Source organism: Zootoca vivipara, chromosome 11 (genome assembly GCF_965207765.1).
Source record: "Zootoca vivipara chromosome 11, rZooViv2.hap1.1, whole genome shotgun sequence".
NCBI lineage: Eukaryota > Metazoa > Chordata > Lepidosauria > Squamata > Lacertidae > Zootoca > Zootoca vivipara.
Genome location: NC_142594.1, coordinates 12,419,295 through 12,446,473, shown reverse-complemented (window position 1 = coordinate 12,446,473; position 27,179 = coordinate 12,419,295). Strand labels below are relative to the sequence as shown.

The 27,179-nt window shown below is 43.2% G+C and overlaps 3 protein-coding genes across 5 annotated transcripts in view; 2 read left to right on the top strand and 1 right to left on the bottom strand.

The window, feature by feature from the left end:
- DNAJC13 (DnaJ heat shock protein family (Hsp40) member C13) overlaps positions 1-12,036 on the top strand; it is a 61,115-nt gene extending 49,079 nt beyond the window's left edge. For both annotated transcript variants that reach the window (XM_035129327.3, XM_060280635.2), the window contains 13 exons: positions 418-595; positions 833-924; positions 1,917-2,016; positions 3,888-3,962; positions 4,121-4,233; positions 5,429-5,598; positions 5,917-5,959; positions 6,393-6,566; positions 7,444-7,623; positions 8,222-8,362; positions 9,492-9,635; positions 9,827-9,926; positions 11,190-12,036. In XM_035129327.3, the coding sequence (XP_034985218.2) occupies positions 418-595; positions 833-924; positions 1,917-2,016; positions 3,888-3,962; positions 4,121-4,233; positions 5,429-5,598; positions 5,917-5,959; positions 6,393-6,566; positions 7,444-7,623; positions 8,222-8,362; positions 9,492-9,635; positions 9,827-9,926; positions 11,190-11,287 (1,608 nt within the window). In that variant the 3' untranslated portion in view covers positions 11,288-12,036. The remainder of the gene's footprint in view (positions 1-417; positions 596-832; positions 925-1,916; positions 2,017-3,887; positions 3,963-4,120; positions 4,234-5,428; positions 5,599-5,916; positions 5,960-6,392; positions 6,567-7,443; positions 7,624-8,221; positions 8,363-9,491; positions 9,636-9,826; positions 9,927-11,189) is intronic.
- A 531-nt stretch (positions 12,037-12,567) lies between these two features.
- Positions 12,568-27,179, bottom strand: part of ACAD11 (acyl-CoA dehydrogenase family member 11) — a 43,915-nt gene continuing 29,303 nt past the window's right edge. Inside the window, exons 15-21 of the mRNA XM_035129331.3 lie at positions 20,715-20,781; positions 19,464-19,549; positions 17,818-17,889; positions 16,564-16,718; positions 15,490-15,606; positions 13,959-14,068; positions 12,568-12,838 (exon numbers count right to left, since the gene is read on the bottom strand). Coding sequence (XP_034985222.3) covers positions 12,724-12,838; positions 13,959-14,068; positions 15,490-15,606; positions 16,564-16,718; positions 17,818-17,889; positions 19,464-19,549; positions 20,715-20,781 — 722 coding nt within the window. The 3' untranslated portion in view covers positions 12,568-12,723. The remainder of the gene's footprint in view (positions 12,839-13,958; positions 14,069-15,489; positions 15,607-16,563; positions 16,719-17,817; positions 17,890-19,463; positions 19,550-20,714; positions 20,782-27,179) is intronic.
- ACKR4 (atypical chemokine receptor 4) lies at positions 21,807-26,025 on the top strand. Of its 2 annotated transcripts, XM_035129337.3 has the most exons (3): positions 21,814-21,925; positions 23,079-23,249; positions 23,853-26,025. In XM_035129337.3, the coding sequence occupies exon 3, from the start codon at positions 23,861-23,863 to the stop codon at positions 24,917-24,919; it is 1,059 nt and encodes a 352-aa protein (XP_034985228.2). In that variant the 5' UTR covers positions 21,814-21,925; positions 23,079-23,249; positions 23,853-23,860; the 3' UTR covers positions 24,920-26,025. The 2 variants fall into 2 exon arrangements, with proteins under 2 accessions (XP_088510602.1, XP_034985228.2); XM_088654476.1 differs by lacking the exon at positions 23,079-23,249 and having other exon boundaries at positions 21,807-21,925.

The following is a 27,179-nucleotide window of genomic DNA, read 5'->3' as shown; positions in this document are numbered from 1 at the left end:
TGTCAAAATATAGGATGTACTAATTTGTTCTCAGTAAATCATCAACACAGCAGATACATTCAGAGGATCTATATCCGTTCCCTCTGAATTTTGTTACATGTTTGTTATAGCTCTCTTCCTTTGTTAAAAACATTCAAACGTTGGGAAAGAAATGTTTTCAGAATGGAGTAACCCTATAATGTACTATTGAACTTCCTAGACTTTTATATAGCAGTTTTACCCTTCCTTTGTTATAATCTTGTGAGGAAGCCTTGCTAAGTGAAGCTGAAACACTACTGGTGGTGTATACTGAGTGTTTGACTGTTCATCCCTTAATTGTAAATAGTTTGTAAAATATGGCTACACTATGTTAAGCATCAGCAACAAAATGTTTCCTTCCTATCTTTTTAATTTTCCTTCTTGCTTGTTACCCTACAGCTTCCGAAATCATTTGCTGCAAGCCTCTTGGACTACATAGGCTCACAAGCCCAGTACCTTCATACATTAATGGCCATGACTCACACAGGGAAAGTGGAGTCGAACCAACATGTAGAGAGGCTCAGAAGGGTTGAGATGGCCTTGGAGGCTCTGAGAAATGTAATAAAACACAACCCAGGTAAGGAGGCATGTTGGACACCTTAAAACATTCCTGTTGAACGAAACCTCACTTTAGATTTTGGAAGTTTTAGATGAATGCTTAGTCACACAGCTTATCACCAAACTAAAATGGCTGTTTAAGCAGATTAAGGTGGGGGCTTTTTATTTAAAAAAAATGTTTTAAGATACCTTTGCTTGAAAGTTAGTGCTTTAGTTTAGTGCACTTTAACCATATCAGCTGTCTTTCTCCTCGTAGGTTCAGAATGTGAATGCATAGGTCACTTTAAGTTAATCTTCTCTCTTCTGCGTGTCCATGGAGCTGGTCAAGTCCAACAGCTGGCTCTGGAGGTAAAGAACAAAGCAATAAAAGTGTCTTGCCATAGGAGAAAGTTCTTTATTTTGGAATATATTGTGTAGATTAATCAAATTAATTAATTCACTTTTATGATAAATGTAAGGACGTTATTTTACACTCATCCAGTAACGATTCTGGTTTTGGGCTTTGTAGCTAGAGAATGGAGTGCAGGACATCAAAATAGCTACCGTACATGACTTTAAATCTTCAGTTCACAGGCTATGCGAATAGTATGTAGCATATAGTAAGGAATGTGCGTTTAGCAGGCAGTAGAACACAATGAATCTTGAAGTATTTGTCCAAATGTTATTTCCGAAGGCGACGGTGGCAGTCTTAATTTCTCACCAGAAGGAGCATCATTGGGCAGAAGCAATGGCCCGAGTTGCCTTGGCAAAAGTGACTGCTCTCTTTGCACCGCCACCCTTATCCAGAGTATTAAAAAAGGGTTATTTCCTCGCCCACCCCTATACACCAATATCCACTCCCCCCCCCCCCGGCTTACATTTCCACACCTATTTGCCTGTTCTAAGAAGCTGGCTAAGTGGCAGATTTGCGGGGGGGGGGGAGTCTTTTTTTCAGCCCACAGGATCCCAGATAATCCCAGGTCATATATCCAGTGTGTTGTTACACAAATTAGATTTGGCTACCTCGCCAAGGGCAAATGAAGCTTTTGCACTGACCTCGCTCTGAATGGGTAGGGAAAGCAATGCAGGGCTGGGAAGAGATAGAGAACTAGGGTTACGGCTTTTGCCTGATGGTTCTCCTGTTGCAAAATTAAACTCCTATTGTTTGAAAACCGCATTTGGGCAAATATTTTGAAAGACGTTTTCTGCTATAAATATTCACAGAAAATTCAGAGCAGCCTCTCTGGAAGCAGAGCTCGAATCTGTGTATCCAATCAATGTACACAATCCTTGTCTTATTGACAACTAGCTGCTTCCATACCAGTCTAGCAGTTTTTATTATTTTTCTTTTTCTTTCACAGGTGGTGAACATAGTGACTAGTAACCAAGAATGTGTAAATAATATTGCAGAAGCAATGGTTCTTTCCAACTTACTAGCCCTCCTACATTCACTGCCTTCAAGTACGTAGAGCGTATGTTTACTTATTCAGCGACAAAAATATACGTTTAGAAAACTCTTAGATACCAAAAGAAAAAGAAAAACTTTCCCCCACACAAGCGTGCATATGGAATAGTGGCTCCAACTTGGGGAGGTTTCATTGAGGTCTCAGGACTGTATAGAGACAAATATTCTCTAAACTGGCGGTCTTGCCCTCTGACTTCAGATCTGTTGAGGAAATTATAAGAAGTCACCAATGAAGTAAAATCGCCTGTGTTGGGGTGTTGTCTTTGGCATTCAAAATAGATCCAGAGGAATCTATATGTTTTCATATTGTGAATATATTTTTGAAGCACAAGTTTTTAATGTTTTGGTGTTATCCACGCTGGGACCTTAGCGTGAAGGGCAGCTAAAGGGTGGTGATGATGACCTTCTGCCTGACCTTTAACTTGGGGGGTGAGTTGAGGCAGAAGTCCCTTGAATGCTTCACCAACTGAACATCACAAATAATTGAAATTTCAAAACGTTTTAAAAGGTTCCCATTTACTCACATCCCTCTCCAATATTAACAGGGAGCATTTTAGCTTGATTACATATGAATTGGTGATTAGATAGGTATTGCCATGTGATAGAGGAGAAGCTGCTGACCAGTAAATAGTCAAGAAGGCCAGGCGTTCAGTATCCTGAATTACATTTGTTTAGCTAAACTGTATATCAAGAAACTGAAGACACCGGCCTGCATTCTTATTACATTGGAAATCAGCTATGTGGTGATGATTGGGTTTAAAAACCAGGAAAGATATATTGTCATATGTGGTGGGGGATGTAATTATGTACACAAGTTCTGGAGGCAGGTGGTAATGGATATGAGTATTGTTGTTGGCAAACCAGGTCACCTTGGGCACTAAGCTATGTCTCTCTATCCATTTGTGATGGTGCCAATGCTGACCTTAATTCTCGACAATAAATTCTGTATCTGTTGGTTGCTGCTTATCTCTCAAGGGTGGAAGGACGCATCTTATTATTCCTTGAATCTATGATTCGAAAAAAGTCATTTTCATGGCCATTTCATAAATGCTGCTAAGGGTGATGCGAACTCTTCTGACTTTGCTGCTGCTTGAGGGCCGTTTGTGATTTATGTGACCACACAATCTCATGGTTGGCACATTCCCACTAAATGGGAGTTTATTGGGCACCATTCATGAATATTTGGCGGGTTTGGTAGAAATACAAACCTTGTATTCCACAGTGGAATATATTTTATGGCATTCTTTTTAAAGCTTTCTGTGATTATGATTTCATTACCTAGTAGTCTTATTCTTCCTGTTTTCATGACTGTTTTTAATTATAGATAGGGTGAACCTACATAACTCAGTTGGTTAGAACTTGGCGCTGATAAGTTTGCAAGTTCGATCCCTGTATGGGACAGGCACATGCCTTTATTGCAGGGGGTTGGACTAGATGCTCCTCAGGGTTCCTTCTAACTATACAATTCTATGAAGGCATCTTGCCACAATCAGCCCTTTGGAACTTCTTTCTCTATTAGGGACTTACTTTTAAGGGAAAGGCTAGACCTGTGATGTTTTTATTGTATTGTATATTATGTATTTTTTTATATGTATATATTTTAATTCTACTAGTGCTTAGTTCTTTGACTTAAGCTGATCTTTCATAGGATTTTTTTTTAGTACCTTTGCTGACTTTGGAATTAAATCCATGGAAGGCTTTTGTTTCATCTCATAAACAGCTCTTTCCTAAGGGGCCAGCTAAACTAGGCAATAGTGCAGGCCTCATTGTCCAACTCTAAACAAGCCCTGTTGTGTTTTTACTTCATCTTTGCTAAATAGAGACACACAAAAGCTGGGTTTCGCTCACGGTTTTTTCCTCTTGGCAGGTCGGCAGCTTGTTCTCGAAACTCTCTATGCTTTGACATCCAGTACCAAAATAGTTAAAGAGGCCATGGCAAAAGGTACAGTGAACTCTGTTGTTCTTCATTGCTTTTGGAATCCAAAAATAATGTTTTGAACTTTCTGTGATTGGAAGAGGCAACAGTTTGTTCATTTATTTTTATCTATCAGAATACTCATAGACTGCCATAAGGCCCTCTGTTTCTCTGTCCTTTCCTAGGTGCTTTAATCTACTTACTTGATATGTTCTGCAACTCAACACATCCCCAAGTTCGATCTCAGACTGCAGAGCTTTTTGCTAAAATGACAGCCGACAAGCTGGTTGGTCCAAAGGTGAGTGTGTTTTGCTTCATGTTTGGGAAGTGTAACTGGCCCTTTTAAAAGCATGCTTTTAACACTAAATTTAAGCACAATGTCTGTTAGACTTGATTCGCAACATGCTTATAAAAAATGCTGTCCAACCCTGTACTAGGAGTTAACATTACACATGCCGTATTCATCTTTATCATCCCTTCATATGGGCTGGGAAACAGGTCATGAAGCTGCTGTTACCATGGCTTCCTATTACACCTAAGCTAACAAAAACTATGATTAATGGCTTCCCAGCAAACCAGGATAAATAAGCCAGCTTTGAAATATGACTTTCTGTCATTCCTTATTTGGAAGCCATTAGTCATAGTTTTCCTGGTTTGGTTGCAAGAGGAATTTGCGATGTCTTCCTGCCTTGATTTTTCCACTTAACGTGAAGGGTGGGGAGAGCTAAGTGGCTGCCTGCCTGTTTGTAGCTTGGCTTCTCAATCCAAGATCTAATTGTCTGGATGCAGCCGATGTGCATCCCTTCAAATAAACAGCCCAGCCCTCACGTGGTGCAAGTTTTCCATTTCATTCTCTGCAAGCTACTAGTCTTGTAGAACAACATGCTGGTTGGAAAACATGGGAACATAAGAAGAGCCGTTCTGGATCAGGCCAGCAGCCCATTTGGTCCAGCATATAATACTCACAATGGCCCAGTAAGACATCAAGCATTAAAAGCATCCCTATACAGAGCTGCCTTCAGATGTCTTCAAAAAGTCAGGTAGTTGCTTATTTCCTTGACATCTGATGGGAGAGCATTCCACACGGCGGGTGCAACTACCATGAAGGCCCTCTGCCTGGTTCCCTGTCACCTCGCATCTCGCTGCTGTCGTCAGGCGTCTCTCAGCAGAAGGCTGTCAGAGCTGGATCTCTCTGTCTGGGCTGAACAACGGGGATCCACCATGCCCATCTATCAAGTTTAGTTTAGGTTATTCCGAGGCAGGGGGGGTAACTCAAGGACTCTTCACAAGACAGGTCATTATGCAAACAATAGTCAGCCATACAAAGGCATTCCCCACACAGGTTTGAGAATTGCTATATGTTAAGTCAAATTCCTTTCAAAAACATTTTCTCTGTGCTTTGCTAGATGTCAGTATTGCAAGCTGTTCATTTGATTAACTGGAAACCTTGGTTAGTGGTGATAGAATCTGCCATCTGGTGTGTTCTTTTCTAGGTTAGAATTACCCTAATGAAGTTTCTACCTGGTGTCTTTATGGATGCCATGAGAGATAACCCTGAAGCTGCCGTTCACATTTTTGAAGGAACGCATGGAAATCCAGAGTTGATATGGAATGACAACTCCAGAGAGAAAGTGTCTACAACTGTTCGAGAAATGATGCTAGAGTATGTCACAATAGTGGTGAATAATGGTTGTTCTTGCGTGGTCAGTTTCGTGGTAAAATGCAACAGAACTGTAAAGCAACAATTCGATTCCGTTTGGAATCCTCTAGGATTGTAGTACAGGGTCTGTTCCAGGCGGCATAATGCAAAAAATATAGCCAGATATTCTGTATTGCTCAAAATTGCTAAAAGTGATTAGAGTGCAAATAAGCCAGTTTGATTTTAAAATCTCAGGTGAGGGAAGAGTTTAGAATTTAATTCATTTTAAGCCCTTGCTTGCAGAAGAATTTGTTAATGGGTATTCTGACTTTTTTTTTAAAGGCACTTTAAACTACAGAGAGACAACCCTGATATTAACTGGAAGGTAAGCAAAATTTAAATGTTAAGGGGGAAATTAAGACAAAGCATCGGTATGACTTTCCTTTGTATCCTTTTGCATTTTCTGTTTTTCGCTACTGCTCAGTCTTATCTCACTATACCATGACTAAACTGCACTGTAGGATAGGGGCGGGGCGGGGGGGGGAACCTATGAAACTCTAGGTGTTCCTGCACTAAAACTCCCATCCGCTCTGGCCACGTCATGCTACTTTTGGTCCGATGGGAGCAGGAGCCCAACATGCACCAGGTGGCTGCAGCTTCAACAGCCCTGCTGCAGGGTATTCTACATTGATACGGACCCTTATAATTGGGGTTGGGCTCACAGCTATGTTGCTACACCTCTCCTTTTCTAATAAACCAAATGTAACTTTCCTAATGCACGAACTCAGTGACATCCCCCCCCTTTCTCGTTGATCCAGCTGCCTGAGGACTTTGCTGTGGTGTATGGTGAAGCAGAAGGTGAACTTTCTGTAGGAGGGGTCTTCCTAAGAATCTTTATTGCCCAGCCGGCCTGGGTGCTACGAAAACCTAGGGAATTTCTCATTGCACTGTTAGAAAAATTCACCGAACTCCTGGAGAAAAACAACCCCCATGTAAGTGGAGTTGATAATAATAATAATTTATTATTTGTACCCCGCCCATCCAGCTGAGTCTCCCCAGCCACTCTGGGCGGCTCCCAATCAAGTATTAAAACAATACAGCATTAAATATTAAAAACTTCCCTAAACATGGCTGCCTTCAGGTGTCTTTTAAAAATAGGATAGCTGCTTATTTCCTTGACATCTGATGGAAGGGCGTTCCACAGGGTGGGTGCCACTACCGAGAAGGCCCTGTCTGGTTCCCTGTAACCTCATTTGTTACTACTTCCTACCACTGTTTGTTTCTGATAAGTTTACAATAAAGACCTTTAAGGATGTGGTTAGTTCTGCTTCTTACTCTGTAAATCTGCCTTTAAACGTAACTCTGTGAACATGCATAGGCTTATGCTGTGAAATAATTGGCACATAACAGCAGTAAACCCATGGTGGTTGAAGGCAGTAGAAGAGCTATTCGTTTAGTTTGAAGAACAATGAATGGATGAATGAATGGCCGCTAAATGAATGCATTCTAGCAGAAGCCGCTGTGCAGCATGCAGTTGCATAAGTGATCAGGCAGCTGTTCAAAACAGTTTATGCACCTACATTAGATCTGTGCGTGCAGTTTGGGTTTTCCCCATACTAGATTCTGACTGAAGAAACGGTAACTGCTCAGTATGTTAGAAGAGGTTCTTATTCATATTCCGGTTGTAGCTGTCATTCTCTGCTTCTTAACAAGATAAGCCTACGTTCCCACAAAATAATCAAGATGTTCATACATGCAACTCCTGAGTATCATTAAATGGTTGATTGTAAACTGGCCGCTTGTTGACTGACGTCAATAGCAGAGCAGGAAATTTCATTGACTTGCTCTGTGCTTTGTGTTCCGAAACAGGGGGAAACTTTAGAAACTTTAACAACAGCGACGGTGTGCCTCTTTAGTGCTCAGCCTCAGCTGGCAGACCAAGTTCCCCCTCTTGGTCATCTTCCCAAGATTCTCCAGGCCCTGAATCACAAGAACAACGCCATTCCAAAAAGCGCAATGCGTGTCATACACATGCTGTCTGATAATGAGGTATGAGGATATGGGTTTATTGTGTTGTTGTTTGCTGGAAGAACTTTCATCTCAGGTGCTTGTTGTATGTTTCTGATGTTGTAGACTGGATTTCAATCCCCTCCCCACACCCTGAAACCAGTACCAGGGGTGGTAAGCCTGGCTAGGCACAGTATAAAGCAGGGTTCAGTTATATTACACCCCAGATTAGATTGTCTCCAGCTGGGATCATAGTATATAAAACTGTCAACTCAGTCAGTTGAAGAGATATGGTCCATGCACACATCAACCTATTTACATTGCAGGCAAAGTGTTGCTTCCAGTCTCTCAGTATGCAGCAACCCCAACACTATCCTGATGTGGTGCCCTAAAATATGTTGGTTGCCTAGTTATTTGAACTCTCTATCAATCCATAGTTTGAATTAATCCAGAGCATAGAAAAATAGCAGCAGTTAGCTTTAAGAACTGTTGCCTACTACTTCTGCAGCCCAGGTTGGAAAATGGCAGTGTTAACTCATGTTGCTATGCTAGACATTTCTTGGCATCTTATAACCTCATCTTTTAAATGAGACTCATCAATAGCCTAAATAAAACTTCTGTGTCCCCCGTCCCCCCACAGCTTTGTGTTCGCTCAATGGCAGCGCTAGAGACCATTGGACCCGTGATGAATGGAATGAAGAAACGGCCAGATACGATTGGAGTAGCCTGTGAGGCACTTAATCGAATGTTTCAAAAGGAACAAAATGATCTTGTAGTCCAAGTAAGGAAGCTAGAACCGTGCCCTTTAAAGGCATTTGTATAGCAATCTAAATGTGTGTCCATTCAATTTGTTACGCTTGCTTCGTGGAGTGGTGTGGAATGAAAGTATTTCCCTGTGGCAGCTTGCGTGTGGGTTGCTTAGGGCAACAAGAAAAAGTGAGGCTCACTTTGCAAAGCTGTGGGTGGAATGCCCTTGCATTAACATGCATCCTTGCTCATTCGCTCACACATGTATCTGGTATTTTCTAAGAGCTTGGGCCTAGAGTGACCACACCACAGGGATGTTGCCATGCATGCTGATATCCGTAATACACCTCAAATATCTCCCTGAGTTACTATCCGAGTTCCGTGCGCAACGCTAAATGCAGAGTTACTAACATTTGCTGTTTGGAGTACCTTACCAGTAGGAACAGTGTGTATTGAATGGCCAAACAGAGGCACATGCTTGTGCAGAAAAGGAATCTGGTATAGAAAAAGGCATTTGCGTACAGTAATAATCCTGCATCTCAGGGCAAGCCTAACTCCAATGGTGCATGCCACTCATTACTTCCTCAGTCATTGATGAAGATTTCGGTAATACAGTCATACCTTGGAAGTCAAACGGAATCCGTTCCAGAGGTCCATTTGACTTCCAAAATGTTCGAAAACCAAATTGCAGCTTCTGATTGGCTGCAAGAAGCTCCTGCAGCCAATCAAGCCATGGAAGCCGCATCGGACATTCAGGTTCCAAAAGAACGTTTGCAAACCGGAACAATCACTTCTGGGTTTGCGGTGTTCGGGAGCCAAAACGCCCGAGTTCCGGGGTGTTCAGGCTCCCAGGTACAACTGTATCTGTCTGTCTATTAGAGCTGGAGTTGTCTTTACCATAAAATCATGTGGAATTACTGTTGAATGTTGGGGAAGGTGGTGAATTCACCCTTTTATTTCTGCTGTGGTTCTGGGTGGCCAAATTTGAGATAACCCGAATGGCTGAGTTACTTTTCTTCGCGTGACATAAGCAGGAGAGCAAAGAATTCTGGGAGGCAGGGGCGGTCCCTCAGTTCTTTGTCTTCTGCCTGATGGATAGGAGCACTTCTTGCTTTGGAATGTCCATGGACTATCATTAAGTACCCTGTAATCTTGTTTTGCAGGCTTTGAAAGTAGAGTTGGTTCCATATCTCCTGCGACTGCTTGAAGGCATCGGCCTTGAGAATCTGGAAAGCCCCTCGGCCACGAAAGCTCAGATCGTTAAAGCTTTGAAATCTATGTCTCGCAGTCTACAGTATGGAGAGCAGGTAAAGCACCCTGAATTCCTTTCAGTTGAGGTATCTGCATTTTGTATTTTTGACCCCCCCCCCCAAAAAAAATGCTCCAGATTTGTGCAATTACAAAGGCTGCTGCTAATGGCAGGGTCAACTTCATAATGACAGCAGCCAGTTGTAAAGAACAGTGGGGAAAATGAAACAAACGTTTGTTGTTCTTGCAGGTGAATGAAATACTGTCTCGTTCCTCTGTGTGGAGTGCCTTCAAAGATCAGAAACATGACTTGTTCATTTCTGAGACTCAAACAGCAGGATACCTCACTGGTCAGTAAACATTCTAACTTAGCCTTTTCCTGTTGTGTTTTTCTTTCTTTTGTGTATCATGTGGCTTGTTTATTCTGGGATAACACCTTAATTCCGTCCCCTTAATTTGATCATAGAATTGTAAGGTTGGAAAGGGGGCCACAAGGATCAATGGATGCTCCAATTTGACTTCAGCTTTAATTCAGGACATATCCAGTGTAGAAATTTGAAGGGGGCAAATGATTAATGTGTCAGTTACAAACCTCGTCGGGACACTACGGAGTGATGCTTCACTTTTGCTTCAAAGTGCTTTGCTGTCTGTACTTCCCTTGCGTCTGGTTTCTTTCTCCCCCAGGTATCTCCTCTCCTTCCCTTCTATCTGGTAGCAGTCCTCTTCATCTCAGAAGTGGGCTTTAGATCTACTTTGGCAGGCAGCTTGCTAAACTTCTCTCTAGCACTCTCTAAAAGCAGGTAGATACCACTTTGCTCAGTGCATGCTGCATCTGCGCAGTTCCTAGAATGAAATGCTTCCTTAGATGCATGGCAATACAGTTGTAGCGGACATGTGACTGTTGTAGAGCATTGCACAAGGCCACGTTTTGGAACTCTTCTTTTTATTCCCCTGTGACATGGGGGTTCCAAATGGTAGGTGCCTGAGAGTACGTATCAGTGGTTCTCAAACTCCCGCCCCGCACGGACCACTTGAAAATTTGCAAGGAGTCTCAACGGGCCATTTAGTATTTTACACTTTAACTATGAAAGCAAGCAACATTTTTTGCTTCCACACTAGCATTGTTGGAACAAGGGACATGTTGCAAAATGAGAAGTACCTCTAATTGGCAAAGCTAGTAGGCTTATTATGAAAACAACTGACCCACCATCTCATTGGCCAGTTTAATCATCGTGCCCTGGCCCAAACAGCCTAAAAAACAAATCAGGTTTAGGGTGAAGTTCAGATAGCCTTGTCTGTTTTGCAACCTTTCTGCGGACGGACCATAGTTTGAAAACCTCTGGTATATGTATGTGTGTATGTGTACATATATGTATATGTATGTTTTTGTGGATATATTATTGCACTTGAGTTAAAACATAAATCCTAGATAACATAGTGACTGGTGATATCTGATCTCCAGTAACATGTGTATCAGTCTAGAGAAATGTAAGCTGGACACGTCATGGGTAAAACAGATCACTCTGGTTTGTCTGAACAGAACTAACAGCTTTGAAAACATTCAAGTTTAAAGAAAACTGTTTGTTCCTTCCCATCTTTCCCCCCTGGTACAGGTCCTGGAGTTGCTGGCTATCTTACTGCGGGGAGGTCTTCGTCGGTTCTGCCCAGTGTCCCCCCTCCAGTAGACCACGAAGCTGGAGACCACAGCTAAAGGACATGAAATGCCTGTGCAAGGGACTCTGAAACAGACTGGCGGTGGTGAGGAAGGCCCCATTCCTTGGCCTGTCCATCGAAACAGATTTCTGCCTGCCTTTCCAGTTTCATGACAGTGTTATTCCTTTTTCTATGAATATATTTTTTTTAGGAGGGAAAAGAAAAGTTTCCACAATTCTATCACACTGTAACATAAGAAGAAAGTACTTTGGGGATCAGCCTAAAGGGGTACGCAAGAAGTTTTTGTTTCTTGCTGTACGTAAGCACATTTTTTGTTCCTTTATATTTTTGTTTACAAGACTGTGAATCGAAACACTTTTTCCTAGTTTTTTGTATTTTATGAGCTAAGCATGACTGAAGTTGAACTGCAGTCTCGGAAGAAATTGGGCTAAATCACTTGATCCTCTTACTCTCCTCCAAGTTGGACAAGATAAATCCTCCCAAAACTTGACAGACTTGGTGTTTTGCCTCTCTCCTCAATCATTAACATTTCCTTCACCAGACCTAACAAGATATTTGTATGTATAACTGGCTTTACCAAATTGAAAAATTAAAATGCAGCAAAAAAAAAAACCTATTTAAAAATGACGTTAACATGTTATATATGAAAAGCATAGTGTAATTGTGATATGTTCTATACATTATCCAGTATATAAAACTTTCTATATTGAATGTACATTATACAGATCATTCGTATGTACATAAAATTTTAAAAAATAAAGGGAACTGAACGCCTTGTTAATGTGACAGACTTGTACTTCTGCTGTTCTATTCCTTTGTAAAGCTGGAAAGAAAATGAGTCTGGGATGAGATGCCTGAAATATATTTTGAGGGCAAGAGAACCAATCAATACCAACAGAAACCTGAATATTTGATGGCCCACAAGACTACAATTCCCATCATCCCTGACCACTGGTCCTGCTAACTAGGGATGATGGGAGTTTTAGTCGAACAGCAGCTGGGGACTGAAGTTTGAGAAACACTGCTGGGAATGCATCTCTTGGGGCTGAATAAATGTCCCACCCCTGCTTTTAAAAAACCAGAAGGAGCTTTAGGCAAAACCCAATGTGCAATTGAGTAGGTATCTTACCTTTCCCTGCAGTTGGTGGGTTTCATATAATGTCTTAAAATTCTGATGGCAGGCCTATTCTAGACCCTTGGGTTTAGATGGTCCCAACACATAAGCAAAAAGTTTGATTTCTCCTCCGTTCTGAGTGAAGCCATTTTGTCTGCAAGAACACTATTCCTCACGTGAAAGATCAGTAAAGGAATTGCTAGTAGAATTAGTAAGAGTGAGTTTACTTAAGACATACCCATAATTAAGAACAGTGTCAAATCTACAGTCCCCTGCCCCATAAATTTTCAGCCTAATTTAAAGAAAGAGAATGGCTTTAAATGATTGCGGTACCATCACGACTTTAAGCAAGCAAAATATTACAGATGTGCACTCAGGTGTTTGGCTTGGTCCTGCAGCTCTTGTCTTGCAATTACTGAGAGGTGGACTTCATCAGGCCCGTCTGCTATGCGTAACGTCCGGATGTAGGCAAACCTGTAGGAGGGCAGAGCAGCTGCAGATGGTCTGGCCATTTCAGCACCAAAACAGGAAGGCTTGCTGGTTTACACCTTAGGTCTCTACCTCTAATTATATAGAATTGTAGAGTTAGAAGGGAATTGTGAGGCTCGAACCCTGAGATCAGAAGTCTCATGCGCTATCACTCCCCAGCTTTTCTTAACATACCAAGGACCACTTTCAATGATACAGACTTCGTATTCTAGCCCAAGCTGGTGCCCTCCTGATGTCGCAAGACTACAACTCCCCTCGCCCCTGACTACGCTGGCCAAAACTGATGGGAGTTGTAGTCAAGAACACCTGGAGGCAAACAAGTTGGAGAATACTATAAATTTCATCAAAGTTCAGCACATAAGCATCTTGGCTCTTTCAGCACAGTCAGTGGGGCTTTTACACTTTTACACTGCTTGATTGTAAAACAAAAACATCCAAGCAGTTTATAAGAATAATGCCATATACAGATTCGGCTTCGGAAAGGACTTTGTAGGTCAAATCCAACCACCCCCACCATGCAAAAGTTGTGGGATACAGTACTGTACATGGATTTCTGCTAGGGCAAAATTCCCAGGATTAAATGACGCATATAACGCTTATGGCTCAAAAGCTTGTACTGTGAATTTAAATTTTTTATTACTCTCAGGCTGACTTTTGAACAAGAGAGCACTAGATACATTCTTTAAATAAAATTAAGCTTAGCTACTATACCTTCCAAAAAAATTCCATATTTTTTAGATTAGAACGTGAGCAAAGGAAATTTTTTAATTCAGTCCCAACAGCTTAGATTGAGCATGGTTTGTTGGATCACCTCTTCCACCTTACCCCATGTGCTTCCAAGCAACAGACTCAAAGCAAGAGGAAGCTTTGGAGAAGCAAGGCTTGTTACCTCATCTGCAAGACAACTTGTGGTTTGTTGAACAAACCATGGTTGAAGTAAACCATGGCTCAGCTTTATGTGCAAACATTGCAGGAGCTTGACACTGCACCTGTGTGTTTGCAGCTAAAGGAGGAGCTTTGAGCCTCTGCTGAGCCACCACACACAGCTCGTGGGATGTGTTCGGCTTAACAATATGAGCCTGTCCTAAGAATAACTTTCACTTACATTTCAGCCAATGGGAAGTCTTGGGAGACTCCGGCGCCTCCACAAACTTGAATGGCGCAGTCAATCACTTTAAGCACAGCTCGGGGGGCCACCACTTTGATCATCGCAACCTGTAAAGATGAGGGAAAGCTTTTTTTTAAAGAGATCTGCTCATGAACAAACAAAACCCTATGACAACAAGCAGGCTTGCAATTCAGAAAAGATGTGAAGCACCCCCATGCCACTGGACACATTTGTGAGCGTTTGTGTTTTGCAACTTGCCTAAAAGCCAAGAGGACTCTGGGTACATGACAACATACACAAATGTAGCATGCTTGCTGGTGTGGGAGGTTGTAATTTCTAGAGTGCTTACTAAAAGTTGTTTCTAAGAAAATCTAGAACAGGCACAATCATATAGAGGCAAACCAGAGCCAATCTAATCCAGCCAGCTCAAGCAAGAACACTAATTGTTGATAATTTGGTGATCTTCCAGTTGAACTTGTCGATAGCCACTAGCTATAGTGATCTTTGTAGCACGTAGCTAGAGGGTCAGACTCAGATCAGAAGACCCAAGCTGAAATATCTACTCAGCCATGAAGCCTACTGGGTGCTCCCTGGAGATAAGGGCACAAAGGTTGCAGTTCCTGATCAAATTATGTTTGCTTTCTTGAAAGCTGGAAGACCATGTGCCTTGATTGCTATAAGTCTTATTGGAATGGTCTGCCATGTGTAGGAACAAGTCATACCATTGGTCCTCCTGCACTAACTGGCAGGGGCTTTCCAGGCAGGGTGACCTCCTGCATCCAAAATAGAGCAACCTTGTAACTTTTCTTGGTTAACACGTCATGAATTTAGTGCAAAATAGATGCTCTGCCCCTGAGCCAAGTCTGCTTCCACTAAATTCATGACGTGTTTGCCAAGAAAAGTTACAAGGTTGCTGTATTTGCCAAAATACAGCCGTACCTCAGAAGTCAAATGGAATCCATTCCGGAAATCCAACTTCCAAAACTCTTGGAAACCAAGGTGTGGCTTCTGATTGGCTGCAGGAAGCTCCTGCAGCCAATCGGAAGCAGAGTCGGGTGTTCGGGTTCCAAAGAACATTCGTAAACCGGAACACTCACTTCTGGGTTTGCGGTGTTTGGGAGCCAAAACGTTCGGCTCGCAAGGCGTTCAGGATCCAAGGTATACACACAGGTGGGATTGTCCAGGTATGAAAGAATGGATAATTTTGCTATTGGCAGAGATGGTGAAGTTCTATTTCCTAAGTCAGGAAAGCCAAGATAGTGCTCTCCCATGAGTCCCAAGCCAGCATAGCCAGTGGTCAAAGATGATAGGAGCTGTAGGCCACCCCAGTTTTGACTTAAGACAGGCATCCCTAAACTGCGGCCCTCCAGATGTTTTGGCCTACAACTCCCATGATCCCTAGCTAACAGGACCAGTGGTCGGGGAAGATGGGAATTGTAGTCCAAAACATCTGGAGGGCCAAAGTTTGGGGGTGCCTGACTTAAGACAACATCTGCTATTTTCTCCAGCTTGCAACACTTGCCGTTACCTCTTTTCTGGCTTCTTTGTTGCCCATGGCATCTATTTTGCTGGCTGCTTTCAACGTAAGCAGCCTTGCCTGTTCGATAGCAATGCGGCATTCAGCAATCCAGTGAGCGACAACTTCCTGCAGTCATAAGGATAACCAAAGAAAAGCGAAAATCAGCACCCAGCTTAAGTAACACAACCAATCTCACTGCACCTTCTACTAGCGGCCTGCCTTGAACATGGATACTTAATGTAGATCTGCAGTTTTGGACAGTTATCAGAATGCATACCTCCAGTTGGAAGATGATCGGAAGAATCAATGAACCACAGTGCATGCTAAAAACTAGTAATTTTGCTAACAGTGATAGAAACTATAAGAGTTAAACGACTTTGAAAGACTTTACAAGCAACTCCCATTTTGTGTTACAGGTAGGTAGCCGTGTTGGTCTGACGTAGTCAAAACAAAATAAAAAAATTCCTTCCAGCGGCACCTTAGAGACCAGCTAAGTTTGTCATAGGTATGAGCTTTCGTGTGCATGCACACTTCTTCAGATACACTGAAGCAGAAGTCACCAGACGCTTATATATAGTCAGATGGTGGGGGGAGGTATTACTCAGAAGGGTGGAGGGAGTGGGTGATTGACAGACTGACAGCTCTTGATGACCGTTGATGACTGCAAATGGTCTACAGGAAAAAAGCAAGGGGTGAGTATTCCTTCTCATTTTGTGCACATTCAATGCACGCGCAATCGCAACCAGAAGAGGGCGGGGCAGGAACAGAACAGGATGTTATGCATGCTCTGCTGACATGCACCATGACCCCTGCATAAATTAGAGGAAGCCTGTATTCTCAATTTTATTTTATTTTTTCACAATCCCTGCTGCCCAGTGGTTCCGTTCATGAGATATTTTGAACAGCACGAGAGCACATCAGACTATTGGTCCATCTAGTTCAAAATTGTCTCTTATCTAGCACATAAACATTCTGCTTCCTAGCGTGCTACTGAAGCCTTAGCTACAACCTCCTGTCACTGGATCTGACGCACCTTTGAGCTAAGAAAAGAGTTACACCTACAAAAGTAGAGACTCAACTCACGTGATGGTAGAGCTTCTTCCCAAATGCCACCCTCTGGGCTGAACGCTTGCACAGGATCTGCAGAGCAGTTTCAGCTGCCCCTATGGACCGCATACAATGGTGTATGCGGCCTGGCCCAAGCCTTCCTTGCGCTATTTCAAATCCTCTTCCTTCTCCTGGGTTCAGAGAGACAGAGAGAGACAGACAGAAAGGTTGTTTGCCTTCCTGGGAAGGAGATTGCATCTGTACCACTAATGCGGTGTTGTCCCATAGCTAGCACATAACAATGGAGAGATTGCTGAAGTTTCAGTGGGGATACTGTACATGGGAACATTAAAAAAAAATGACCTTAGACGAGGTCAGTTTGTACAGATGTTTTGAATGAGAACTCCCACCAACCCCAGGCTAGCTGGGTCTGATCAGAGTTGAAGCCCAAAACATATGCAGGTGGGAAGAGGTCGCAGTAGAGTTTTGCAGAGCTCACAGGAAAGAACCACAGCAACGCGTGGCCGGGTCAGCTAGTAATAAATAATAATACTTTTTATTATTTATATATCCCACCCATCTGGCTGGGTTTCCCCCACCAACTCTGGGCAGTAATAATAATAATTTATTATTTATACCCCACCCATCTGGCTGGGTTTCCCCAGCCACTCTGGGCGGCTTACAACAGAAAAATGAAATAAAATAATCTATTAAACATTAAAAGCCTCCCTAAACAGGGCTGCCTTCAGATGTCTTCTAAACATCCGGTAGCTGGTTTTTTTCTTTGACATCGGATGGGAGGGCTTAGGTAAAGGTAAAGGGACCCCTGACCATTAAGTCCAGTCGCGGATGACTCTGGGGTTGCAGCGCTCATCTCGCTTTACTGGCCGAGGGAGCCAGCGTACAGCTTCCTGATCATGGCCAGCATGACTAAACCGCTTCAGAGCAGTGCACGGAAACGTCGTTTACCTTCCTGCTGTAGCGGTACCTATTTATCTACTTGCACTTTGACATGCTTTCGAACTGCTAGGTTGGCAGGAGCAGGGACTGAGCAATGGGAGCTCACCCCGTCGTGGGGATTCGAACCACCGACCTTCTGATTGGCAAGGGCTCTGTGGTTTAACCCACAGCGCCATAATAATAATTCTAATATTAATAAATAATAATACTTTTTATTATTTATACCCCAGCCATCTGGCTGGGTTTACCCCACCATCTCTGGGCGGCTTACAGCATATATAAAACATCAAACATAAAAAACTTCTCTAGCAAAGAAATGTTGAGACTCACCAAGGATTAAATGAGAGGCAGGTACCCGGACGTTGTTAAAATGCACCTCAAAATGTCCGCCATGGAAATAATCTATAAAGTTGTGAAAAGAACAAAGGCAAGTGTCAACTGAGGGAAACAGCTAGCATCAGTATGTACATACAGTTATACCTCGGTTTAAGTACGCTTCAGTTCGAGTACTTTCAGTTTAAGTACTCCACGGACCCATCTGGAACGGATTAATCCACCTTCCATTACTTTCAATGGGAAAGCTCACTTCAATGCGCTCTACTGCAATGCGCTCTACGTGGGGCTACCTTTGAAGGTCACCTGGAAACTACAACTAACCCAGAATGCGGCAGCTAGACTGGTGACTGGGAGCGGCTGCCAAGACCACATAACACCGGTCCTGAAAGACCTACATTGGCTCCCAGTACGTTTCCGAGCACAATTCAAAGTGTTGGTGCTGACCTTTAAAGCCCTAAACGGCCTCGGTCCAGTATACCTGAAGGAGCGTCTCCACCCCCATCGTTCTGCCCGGACACTGAGGTCCAGCGCCGAGGGTCTTCTGGTGGTTCCCTCGCTACGAGAAGCCAAGTTACAGGGAACCAGGCAGAGGGCCTTCTCGGTAGTGGCACCCACCCTGTGGAATGCCCTCCCACCAGAAGTCAAAGAGAACAACAATTACCAGACCTTTAGAAGGCATCTCAAGGCAGCCCTGTTTAGGGAAGCTTTTAATGTTTGATTTCTGTATTTTAGTGTTTTGTTGGAAGCTGCCCAGAGTGGCTGGGGGAACCCGGCCAGATGGGCGGGGTATAAATAATAAATAAATTATTTATTTATTATTATTATTATTATTATTATTATTATTATTATTATTCAAGTTAAGTACGCTTCAGGTTAAGTACGGACTTCCAGAACCAATTACACTCATACTTCGGGTTAAGTATACTTCAGGTTGAGTACTCCGCGGACCCATCTGGAACGGATTAATCCACTTTCCATTACTTCCAATGGGAAAGTTTGCTTCAGGTTAAGTACGCTTCAGGTTAAGTACAGACTTCCAGAACCAATTGTGTTCCTAAACCGAGGTACCACTGTATTTTTAAACTGCAGGATCTGTGTCAGTGGTGATTCGTCTTTCCTATATCCAGTAGGCACAGTATAGCAACCCAACAGCAGCAGCTCCATGAGCTACGGGGAGCCCTGGACTATGGGACAGCTCAGTCAGTAGAGCTTAATCAAAGGTCGTGGGTTCGAGTCCCACATTGTGCAAAACAGTCCTGCATTGCAGGGGGTCGATGACCCTTGTGGTCCTTTCAGACTCTACGATTCTGTGAGTCTTAAGTGTCTCCAATCCAGTGACAAAACATCAGGACGAGAGAGTAAGGAACACCCATTCATTTAGTGGTTTAAATTAAAGCAGGCATAGGCAAACTCGGCCCTCCAGCTGTTTTTGGCCTACACCTACCATGATCCCTAGCTATCAGGGTGGTCAGGTGGTCAGGGATGGTGAGAATAGTAGTCTGAAAACATCTGGAGGGCCGAGTTTGCCTGTGCCTGAATTAAAGCAACAATTCAGACCAGTAAGGGCACTGAGAGCTAGGAGCCAAATCAAAGCACTTGGATGGTGCTGGATGATGACAACGATGATCGTAAGTACTTACCCCAGTATCCAAAGACTGAAAGAGGCCTTATAAGTTTGACACCAGGTGTATCCATTGGCACAATGATCATACTGTGCTGTTTATATCTAATAATAATAAAAAAGTGGTGCCGGGAATTAACCTTGAGGGTTTTTTGTGTGTGAGAGAGAAACTTTTATTACCTCTACCTCTTGAGCAGCAGTTGTTTATTAATGGATACAGAAAGCTGCCATTGGTCCAGTATTGTCTACACCAGGAATAGGGAAGCTCAGACCTGGAGGCTCAATCTGGCCCTTCATACTTTTCAATCAGGCCCTTGGAACTTTCCTGAGGCCCTGCCACTCACCGACCCTGCTTTGCACTATTTTTGCCTAGCTGGAATGTGTCCTTGAACTCTGGCAAGGATAGAGGGACATGGGAATGTGTTGCCTACTGCACAAAGGTAACATGCACATTTGTTGCTCTGCCTGCTTTCGCCTCTACTGCCGTGTGGCCCCTTTCTGAGGGTGGCCCAGAAGGATATATGTCCCTCAGACTTTAAAAGGTTCCCCCCTCCTCTCTGGTCTGTACTGATGGGCAAAAGCTCCACAGGATTTCCGGCAGGGGTCTTTGCCAGCTGTTCATGGAGTTACCAAGGATCGAACCTCTCGGCTTGTAAAGTATGCAAAGCATACCTAACCTATGGGCCTTCTATGGCAGGGATGGGAAGGCACTGGTAGAAAGGGGTCTTGCTCAGAGCCATGCAGGCTCATAGCTATTGACTGGTCCAGGTTCAGCCAGTGTGAGCACGGATACCAGTGGACAAGGCTCATGCAAGGTATTGTGCAATTGCATGCATGCGCTTGCTGATTAGGGCACCTTCTGCCCCAGCATGCCAGCCAGGAAGGACACAAGGTGGTCTTCCCCCGTGGTCATTTTGTAGTGGTGACATGCCATAGCCCTTCTTGAGCTTCCTCTGTTCATAAGAACATCTGTCTTGCATTTGGAGATATTGCTTTTTAAAATTATGTATTAAAATAGAATACATAAGAAAGTAGCAATACAAATACAATTGAAACTCGATATTTAATGTGCCTAGCTTTAGGCACATTCGATTTAATGTGATGGATGTCCCATCTCCCATCTTCAACCACAAATCCACAGACAGGTTGCAATGCAGCTCTCAGACCACTGGCGGTCCACAGACCAGAGTCTGCAAACTCCTAGCAGAGACAATACCGAGTTAGATGGACCAACATTTGGCTTAACATTTTACCATGGCTTTCTTCTTACCTGGATGCAGATGTGTTTTTATCTCTGGCCATCACAATAGCAAACTTGCAGTCTGGATTTCCAGCTCCTAAAAAATGGGCAAGTTCCCAGTGAACAGTTTTAGGATTGGGCTAAAAGGCCGTGATACTAATCCCATCTCATTTAGCAAGAAATGACATTCATAGATACACATTTACTTGAAAGCAAATTCTGTCCCCAGTTAAAAAGAGCAGCTGATGGGAAAAGAAAACCTGGAGACCCAACGGCCAGTCAGAGCAGACAGTACAGTCGTACCTTGGAAGTCGAATGGAATCCGTTCTGGAAGTCCGTTCAACTTCCAAAATCTTTGAAAACCAAAGTGCAGCTTCTGATTGGCCACAGGAAGCTCCTGCAGCCAATCGGAAGCCCCATCAGACATTCGGCTTCCAAAAGAACGTTCGAAAACCAGAACAGTCACTTCCGGGTTTCAATCATTCGGGAGCCAAGGCGTTCAAGAATTAGGCTGTTCGAAAACCAAGGTACAACTGTACTGGACTTTATGGACCAACAGTCGGATTCAATAAAAGGCAACGTAAGGTGGAAATCCCACAGATTCTGCTGCCTGAAATGACCCACAAACCAGCCAGATTTAAACTGGCTTAACAGACTTGTTGGTCTGGTTGTTAGGATGCATGAAACGTAATATTTTTGAAATAGAGATTTGAGGCATGCAAACAATTTTTAGCAGACTGTGTTGAGTATAACCTGACAGTTGTGCTGCAGTAGGAGAATGGGGCACCCTACATTTAAAGCCGGATACCTGCCCTATAGACCATACTGATGCCACTGATCAGCAAACTTCAGTGCCCAAGATTCCTGGGGGAGCTGGGGGGAAAGAGATGTGCTTTAAAGGCATGGTGCATACACAGCCCTTATCTGAGCTAAAATAGACTTCACAACACTGGCCAAACCTGTCATCGAAACTCCACACCACTAACTGGGTTTTCAACAAAGTTTTTGTGTCTTTAAGGTTAAAAGGCAACGCTGAGCCAGCAAACGGAGCTGCCCTTTGGCTCAACTGAAACAGATGTTTTCCAGGAAAGCACAAGTGTTGCTGGCAAATGGGGGGGGGGAGGGAAATAAAATGGAAATGAAAAGGCGTGGTGGTTCTGGAGAATAATTGTGAGTCATAAACAAAAACAGCATTGCACAGGAGGAGTTTGATGCAGCAGCTCCTGCGAGGAGGAAAACAGGTCAGCAATTTCATTTTATCATTTTTATAAACGAATAGCAAACAGCCTGTTGTGACCTTTTGCTGTCTCTCTCCCTCTCCCCCCTCCCTCCCCCCCCTCTGTGTGTGTGTGTGAGTTCCCTCAAGTGGTTTCCCGGATACTGCAGTTTGCAAAGGGTGCTGAGAGTTGTTGGGATAACTCTCACAGAGCTACCGTTCCAGCACCCTAAACAAACTACCCTTAACAAACTACAACTCCTAGGATTCTTTTTTGGGGGGAGTCATGACTGCTAAGGTGGCATCAGAGTGCTCTAGATGTGCAGGACAGATGTGACCTGGCTATGGCATTCTGGCGTTTACAAGAGGGAGACGCTGGGAATTAAAGCTGGGACTAAAACATGTGCTCTGCTGCTACTGCTAGGCTTACGGTCCTTTTTCCTTGCGGGATCCCAGAGGCGTAGCATGGAGGGGCTGTTGCCCCAGGTGAGGCTTTGGTAGGGGGCACACACAGGGTGTCATGAGCTGCTGCATCCTCCCCAGCTGGAGGGCGCCCGATTAGGATGCAAGACCACTGTACTAGTGGTTAAATTTGTGCCCATTGCTCTGCCTACTACTGAAAGGGTGCAGCCCTCGTGCTGCTCTAACCACTCATTTGTACAGATAAAATCCTTCTCTCAGACATCTCATGGCACTAGCCAAACACAGAAGCCAAGGGGGATAAAACATACATGGATAAAAGGATGGGGTTACTAGGGGCCAAGCAGATGATCACAGAATTGTAGAGTTGGAAGGGACCCAAGGGTCATCTAATCCAACTCCCTGCAACACAGGAATCCAAATTCAAAACCGCCAGGAGGGGGGATAACGAAGCCTACCACTGTTAAAAGTATTAGAGTCTTGGAAATCAGCCATTCCAACCACCCCCGGCAGCAGTTACCTAGCTTTATGGAGGGAAGTGGGAGGCTGGAAAATCCCCAGGCGCACATGGTAGATCAAGAGAAAACTTTTCGACTTCAAAAAAGTACTTGGGATCTTTGTCGATCGGTGAAAGAAATCCCACCAGCTGCAATTAGTTGGATGTTGGAAGATTTCACCCAGGCGCACGGAGGAACAATATGAGACTCAGGAGTCTAGCCACCGACATCTAAGAAAAGAACTTCCTGTATCCATTTTAGGAAAACAACAAGGAGTAAAGTGGGTCCTCCGCCAACTCAGCTGAAATTAATTACTTGGATCAAGAGCTTCAAGGGCAAACCGTTGAAAGAAAGCCACAGGTTTGGCATTCCTGCCTTATCTTAATTTTGAAAGCTGCAGAGCTTTACTGCCTGGAGTACCGTAGTCTCGCTGTAAGTTTATATTATCTACTATACTGCAATCTTTTTTTTATATAACTCACTGTTTATTTTGTATCATTGTTTATAAATGCATCGTTTACATTGCCTTCATTGTACATATTTGCAATTTTACCATTTACTTTTAATAAATTTTCTAATGAATTTTCTTTTGGCGTGATTCTGGGTCTTTGCTCACTGGAACAAATTAATATCATCTAAATTGAGAACCCGTTTTTCTGATGACATGGTCCCACTTCACATCATTGGCTACCAGAGGTGCCAACTTAAATATAATGTTATGCAAGCGTGTCAGTTTTAAATGTTTTAGCTTTCTTTATGAAATAAAAGTAAAATAAACATGCAAAATTAGATCACTCTCTGGGACATCAGTACATTTTCTGATGTAACAAAGGCATTTATCTCCCTTTACTAAACAAAAGTGAAACAAACACGCTTCCTTGGATCACTCTAAGGCATCAATAAATCTTCTGAAGCAAGCTGGAAATCATCCTAATTTGTACAGGAAATTTCCCCAGTCCAAAATTGCCTGGAAAACCGACATCCACTGGGTGCAATTAATTTCAACTTCTCCCTCCATCCCACCCTGTCTTTCAGATTCTTCCATGGAGCTCTCTACAGAAGGGTACTACCACTACGATGATTATGAACTGAACACTACTTTCGACTACGCTTCCTTCGAAATGCTTTGCTACAAAGGTGAGGTCAGAGCATTCATCACCTCATTCCTACCGGCATTCTACTCTGTCGTTTTCCTCGTTGGGCTCGCTGGGAATTCCCTAGCGGTGGCATTCTTCGCCTGCATCAGAAAACTAAAGACCAGGGTGGATGTATACATCATGAACTTGGCGGTTGCCGATTTGTTGCTGCTCTGCACTCTTCCCTTTTGGGCTGCAAGTGCTGCCCACGGGTGGGTCCTAGGTATCCCTTTATGCAAGATCACGTCCGCTACCTACACAATGACCTTCAGTGCTAGCATGCAATTTCTGGCCTGCATCAGCGTCGATAGATACAAAGCCATTGTCAAATCCCAAGCTAAACCACGGGCCATCAACCAATGCATCAAAACGTCTTTCCTTGTCTGGGCAGCCGCCATGTTCCTTTGCATTCCTGAACTCGTCTTTAACACAGTCGTGGAGTTCAACAACAGACTTTCATGTTTTCCCGCATTTCCTCAGAGCACGGGGAACGTAATTAATGTAACCATCGAAATCATGGAAATGTTTCTGAGTTTTGCGCTGCCTTTCCTTGTCATGCTGGTTTGCTACTCAGCTGTGGCCAGAACTCTCATTTCAAGCCCCAGTGTTAAAAAATGCCGGCCTCTGAAAGTTCTTGTCGCAGCGGTGTCTGTCTTCATCGTCACGCAACTGCCTTATAACATCGTCAAGCTTTGGAAAGCCATTGACATTATCTACCCGCTGATTACAGACTGCAACACAAGCAAAACCATCGATATTGTATTCCAGGTGACGAACAGCATTGCCTTGTTCCACTGCTGCCTGAACCCCATCCTTTATTTTTTTATGGGAACTTCTTTCAAAATGCACATGGTCAAAATGGCAAAGAGTTATGGCTACTGGAGAAGGCAGCAGAGCGCAGCAAATGAAGAAATTCCTATGGACTATGAAGATTCTGGGCAAGAAACCAGTAGTTTTACTATTTAGAAAATGGGGAGAAGGAAAGCAATCCGTGTTCGCTTAAGCCAGTCAATGCCTGGCTGTGCTGGGTTGACACAAGAGATCCTTGATAAAAGAACTGAATATCGATTGCGATAGCTTCACGTGGTAGGATGAAGCTGTTCCAATCGAGCAGATAGCTGGACCTAGCGTACCTGCTTTCTGCTGACAATATAACCTAGTTTAAATGGTCTGATCTACTCCTATAGGAAATGATGCACATTATTTCTAGCATCAAATAATACACAATAATGAAATGTTCAAGTGGAAATAAGCCTGCTTAGTAGCAAGGAGATGGAGTGAGCAGAAGCACTCAATAGCTATTTTCCTAAAGGCTGGTTTTTCTTCTTGAGAAGCATGGCTCAGGAAAGAGGGTGGCGAGCCTGTTCTGTTATAGAAAATAAAATCATCCTATAATGCAGAGTTGGGGAAGCATTGGACTCCACCCCCCATCAGTATGGCCAGTGGTCAAGGATAATGAAAGCTGTTGTTGGGCTTTAGCTTCCATTATCCCTGACCACTGGCCATACTGATGGGGGTTGATGGGAGCCAGAGTCCAACAACCCCTAAAGGATCAATGCTTCCCCTGAAAGCCCTGCTATAAATCCTGGTGCCATTGTGCAAAGTTTTCTCCTGTCCCCACCAGGTAATTTACATGGAACATGAATCCAGAGAACGCATAGAATAATGGCATCACTACATGGGGTACATGTTGCCTTGTGTTCCTGAAAGAAGGAATATTAGACATGGGGATGCCATGTTCAGGTGCTGCTCAAGAATGCACCTGGATACTTACGGTATAAGGACAAGACACTTATTTACACAAAGATTTGTATAGTAATTCTTCTGGGGGTGGGGAGAGACCTTATTCCTTCATGTAATGGAATTTGAAGGGCATGCCTTAATGGGTAGAATTTCCTAATACGATTAGAACTGCCATGTAACGACACCTGCAACATTTCCATTAAGTCACCCACAACACAATCTTATGTTTTGTTATTCCCACTGTATTTTATTACTATATATTATGCTTCATTTTTGTATACAATAAAAGAGCTTCAATGGAAGAGAAAGAAACCATGTGTATAAAACGATCCCTGAACTACTATGAGGGTTTTTTTAATAGGGGAATCTTTCAAACTCAAAATTCAGGAGGGTCCCTTATTGCCTTGCGGAAGTTTTGGGATATCAGCTAATTAGCATCTCATGCTATTCCGATTCAAAAGATGGATACATCCGTAGCTTTACACATTGTTAAACGATATGTGTGTGTAAAATATATTCCAAAGGAGTCATTGGTTTACATCAGGGGTTCCCAAACTTGGGTCTTCAGCTATTGTTGGACTACAACTCCCATCATCCCTAGTTAGCAGGACAAGTGATCAGAGATGATGAGAATTGTAGTCCAAAACCAGCTCGAGGCCCAAGTTTGGGAAACACTGGTTTACATGTACGCAGCACAGGGTTGAGGCGCAGCCAAATTAATGTGTCTTCTCCACTATTTAGAGAACACTCAGTTTGAGCAGGTCCCTAGAATTCAATTCACATATGTGCAGGAGCAAAGCCCCTTATCTGTGAAACCTTATGCTGGAGTCCCGTGTGACTTAATCCATAGATAAAATATAATGGAATACAGTCATACCTTGGTTTAAGTACACTTCGGTTTGAGTATTTTCAGTTCAAGTACTCCGCGGACCCGTCTGGAACGGATTAATCCAATTTCCATTACTTTCAATGGGAAAGTTCGCTTCAGGTTAAGTACGCTTCAGGTTAAGTACAGACTTCCGGAACCAATTGTGTCCTTAAACGGAGGTACCACTGTATCTAGCATGTAAATGCAAAGGCCTGTTCAAGCATGACACTAGGGGAAAAAATAAAAGCCATATTTCTATTCCTCATGCAGTCAATACGGAAACATGAAAGGACAGAATTAAAAATGTACTATCCAAACGATTCTTTACTAGCAGAAATAGAGTAACGTTTGAAAAATAGAAAGAAGCATCAACCCGTGGCATTGAAAAAATTTGCTATTGTATAATTAGGAGGTCTGGAAGTAGTTAAGATACAACAGGAAGAGATATATCAGTCATAAGCCGTTCACGTTGCGATTTTTTGTGTGTGTGTTTGATTATATATTATATACATAATTCTTTTTTGTATTTTTTGTTTTTGCTATGAATTTGTTGAATTGGAAGCCATTCTGTATATCGAAGACATATCTGTATAAATTTCTTTTTAGACAATAAAG

Coding starts and splice junctions, on each gene's coding strand:
- ACKR4 (XM_088654476.1), top strand. CDS start 23,861: ATGGAGCTCTCTACAGAAGGGTACTACCACTACGATGATTATGAACTG.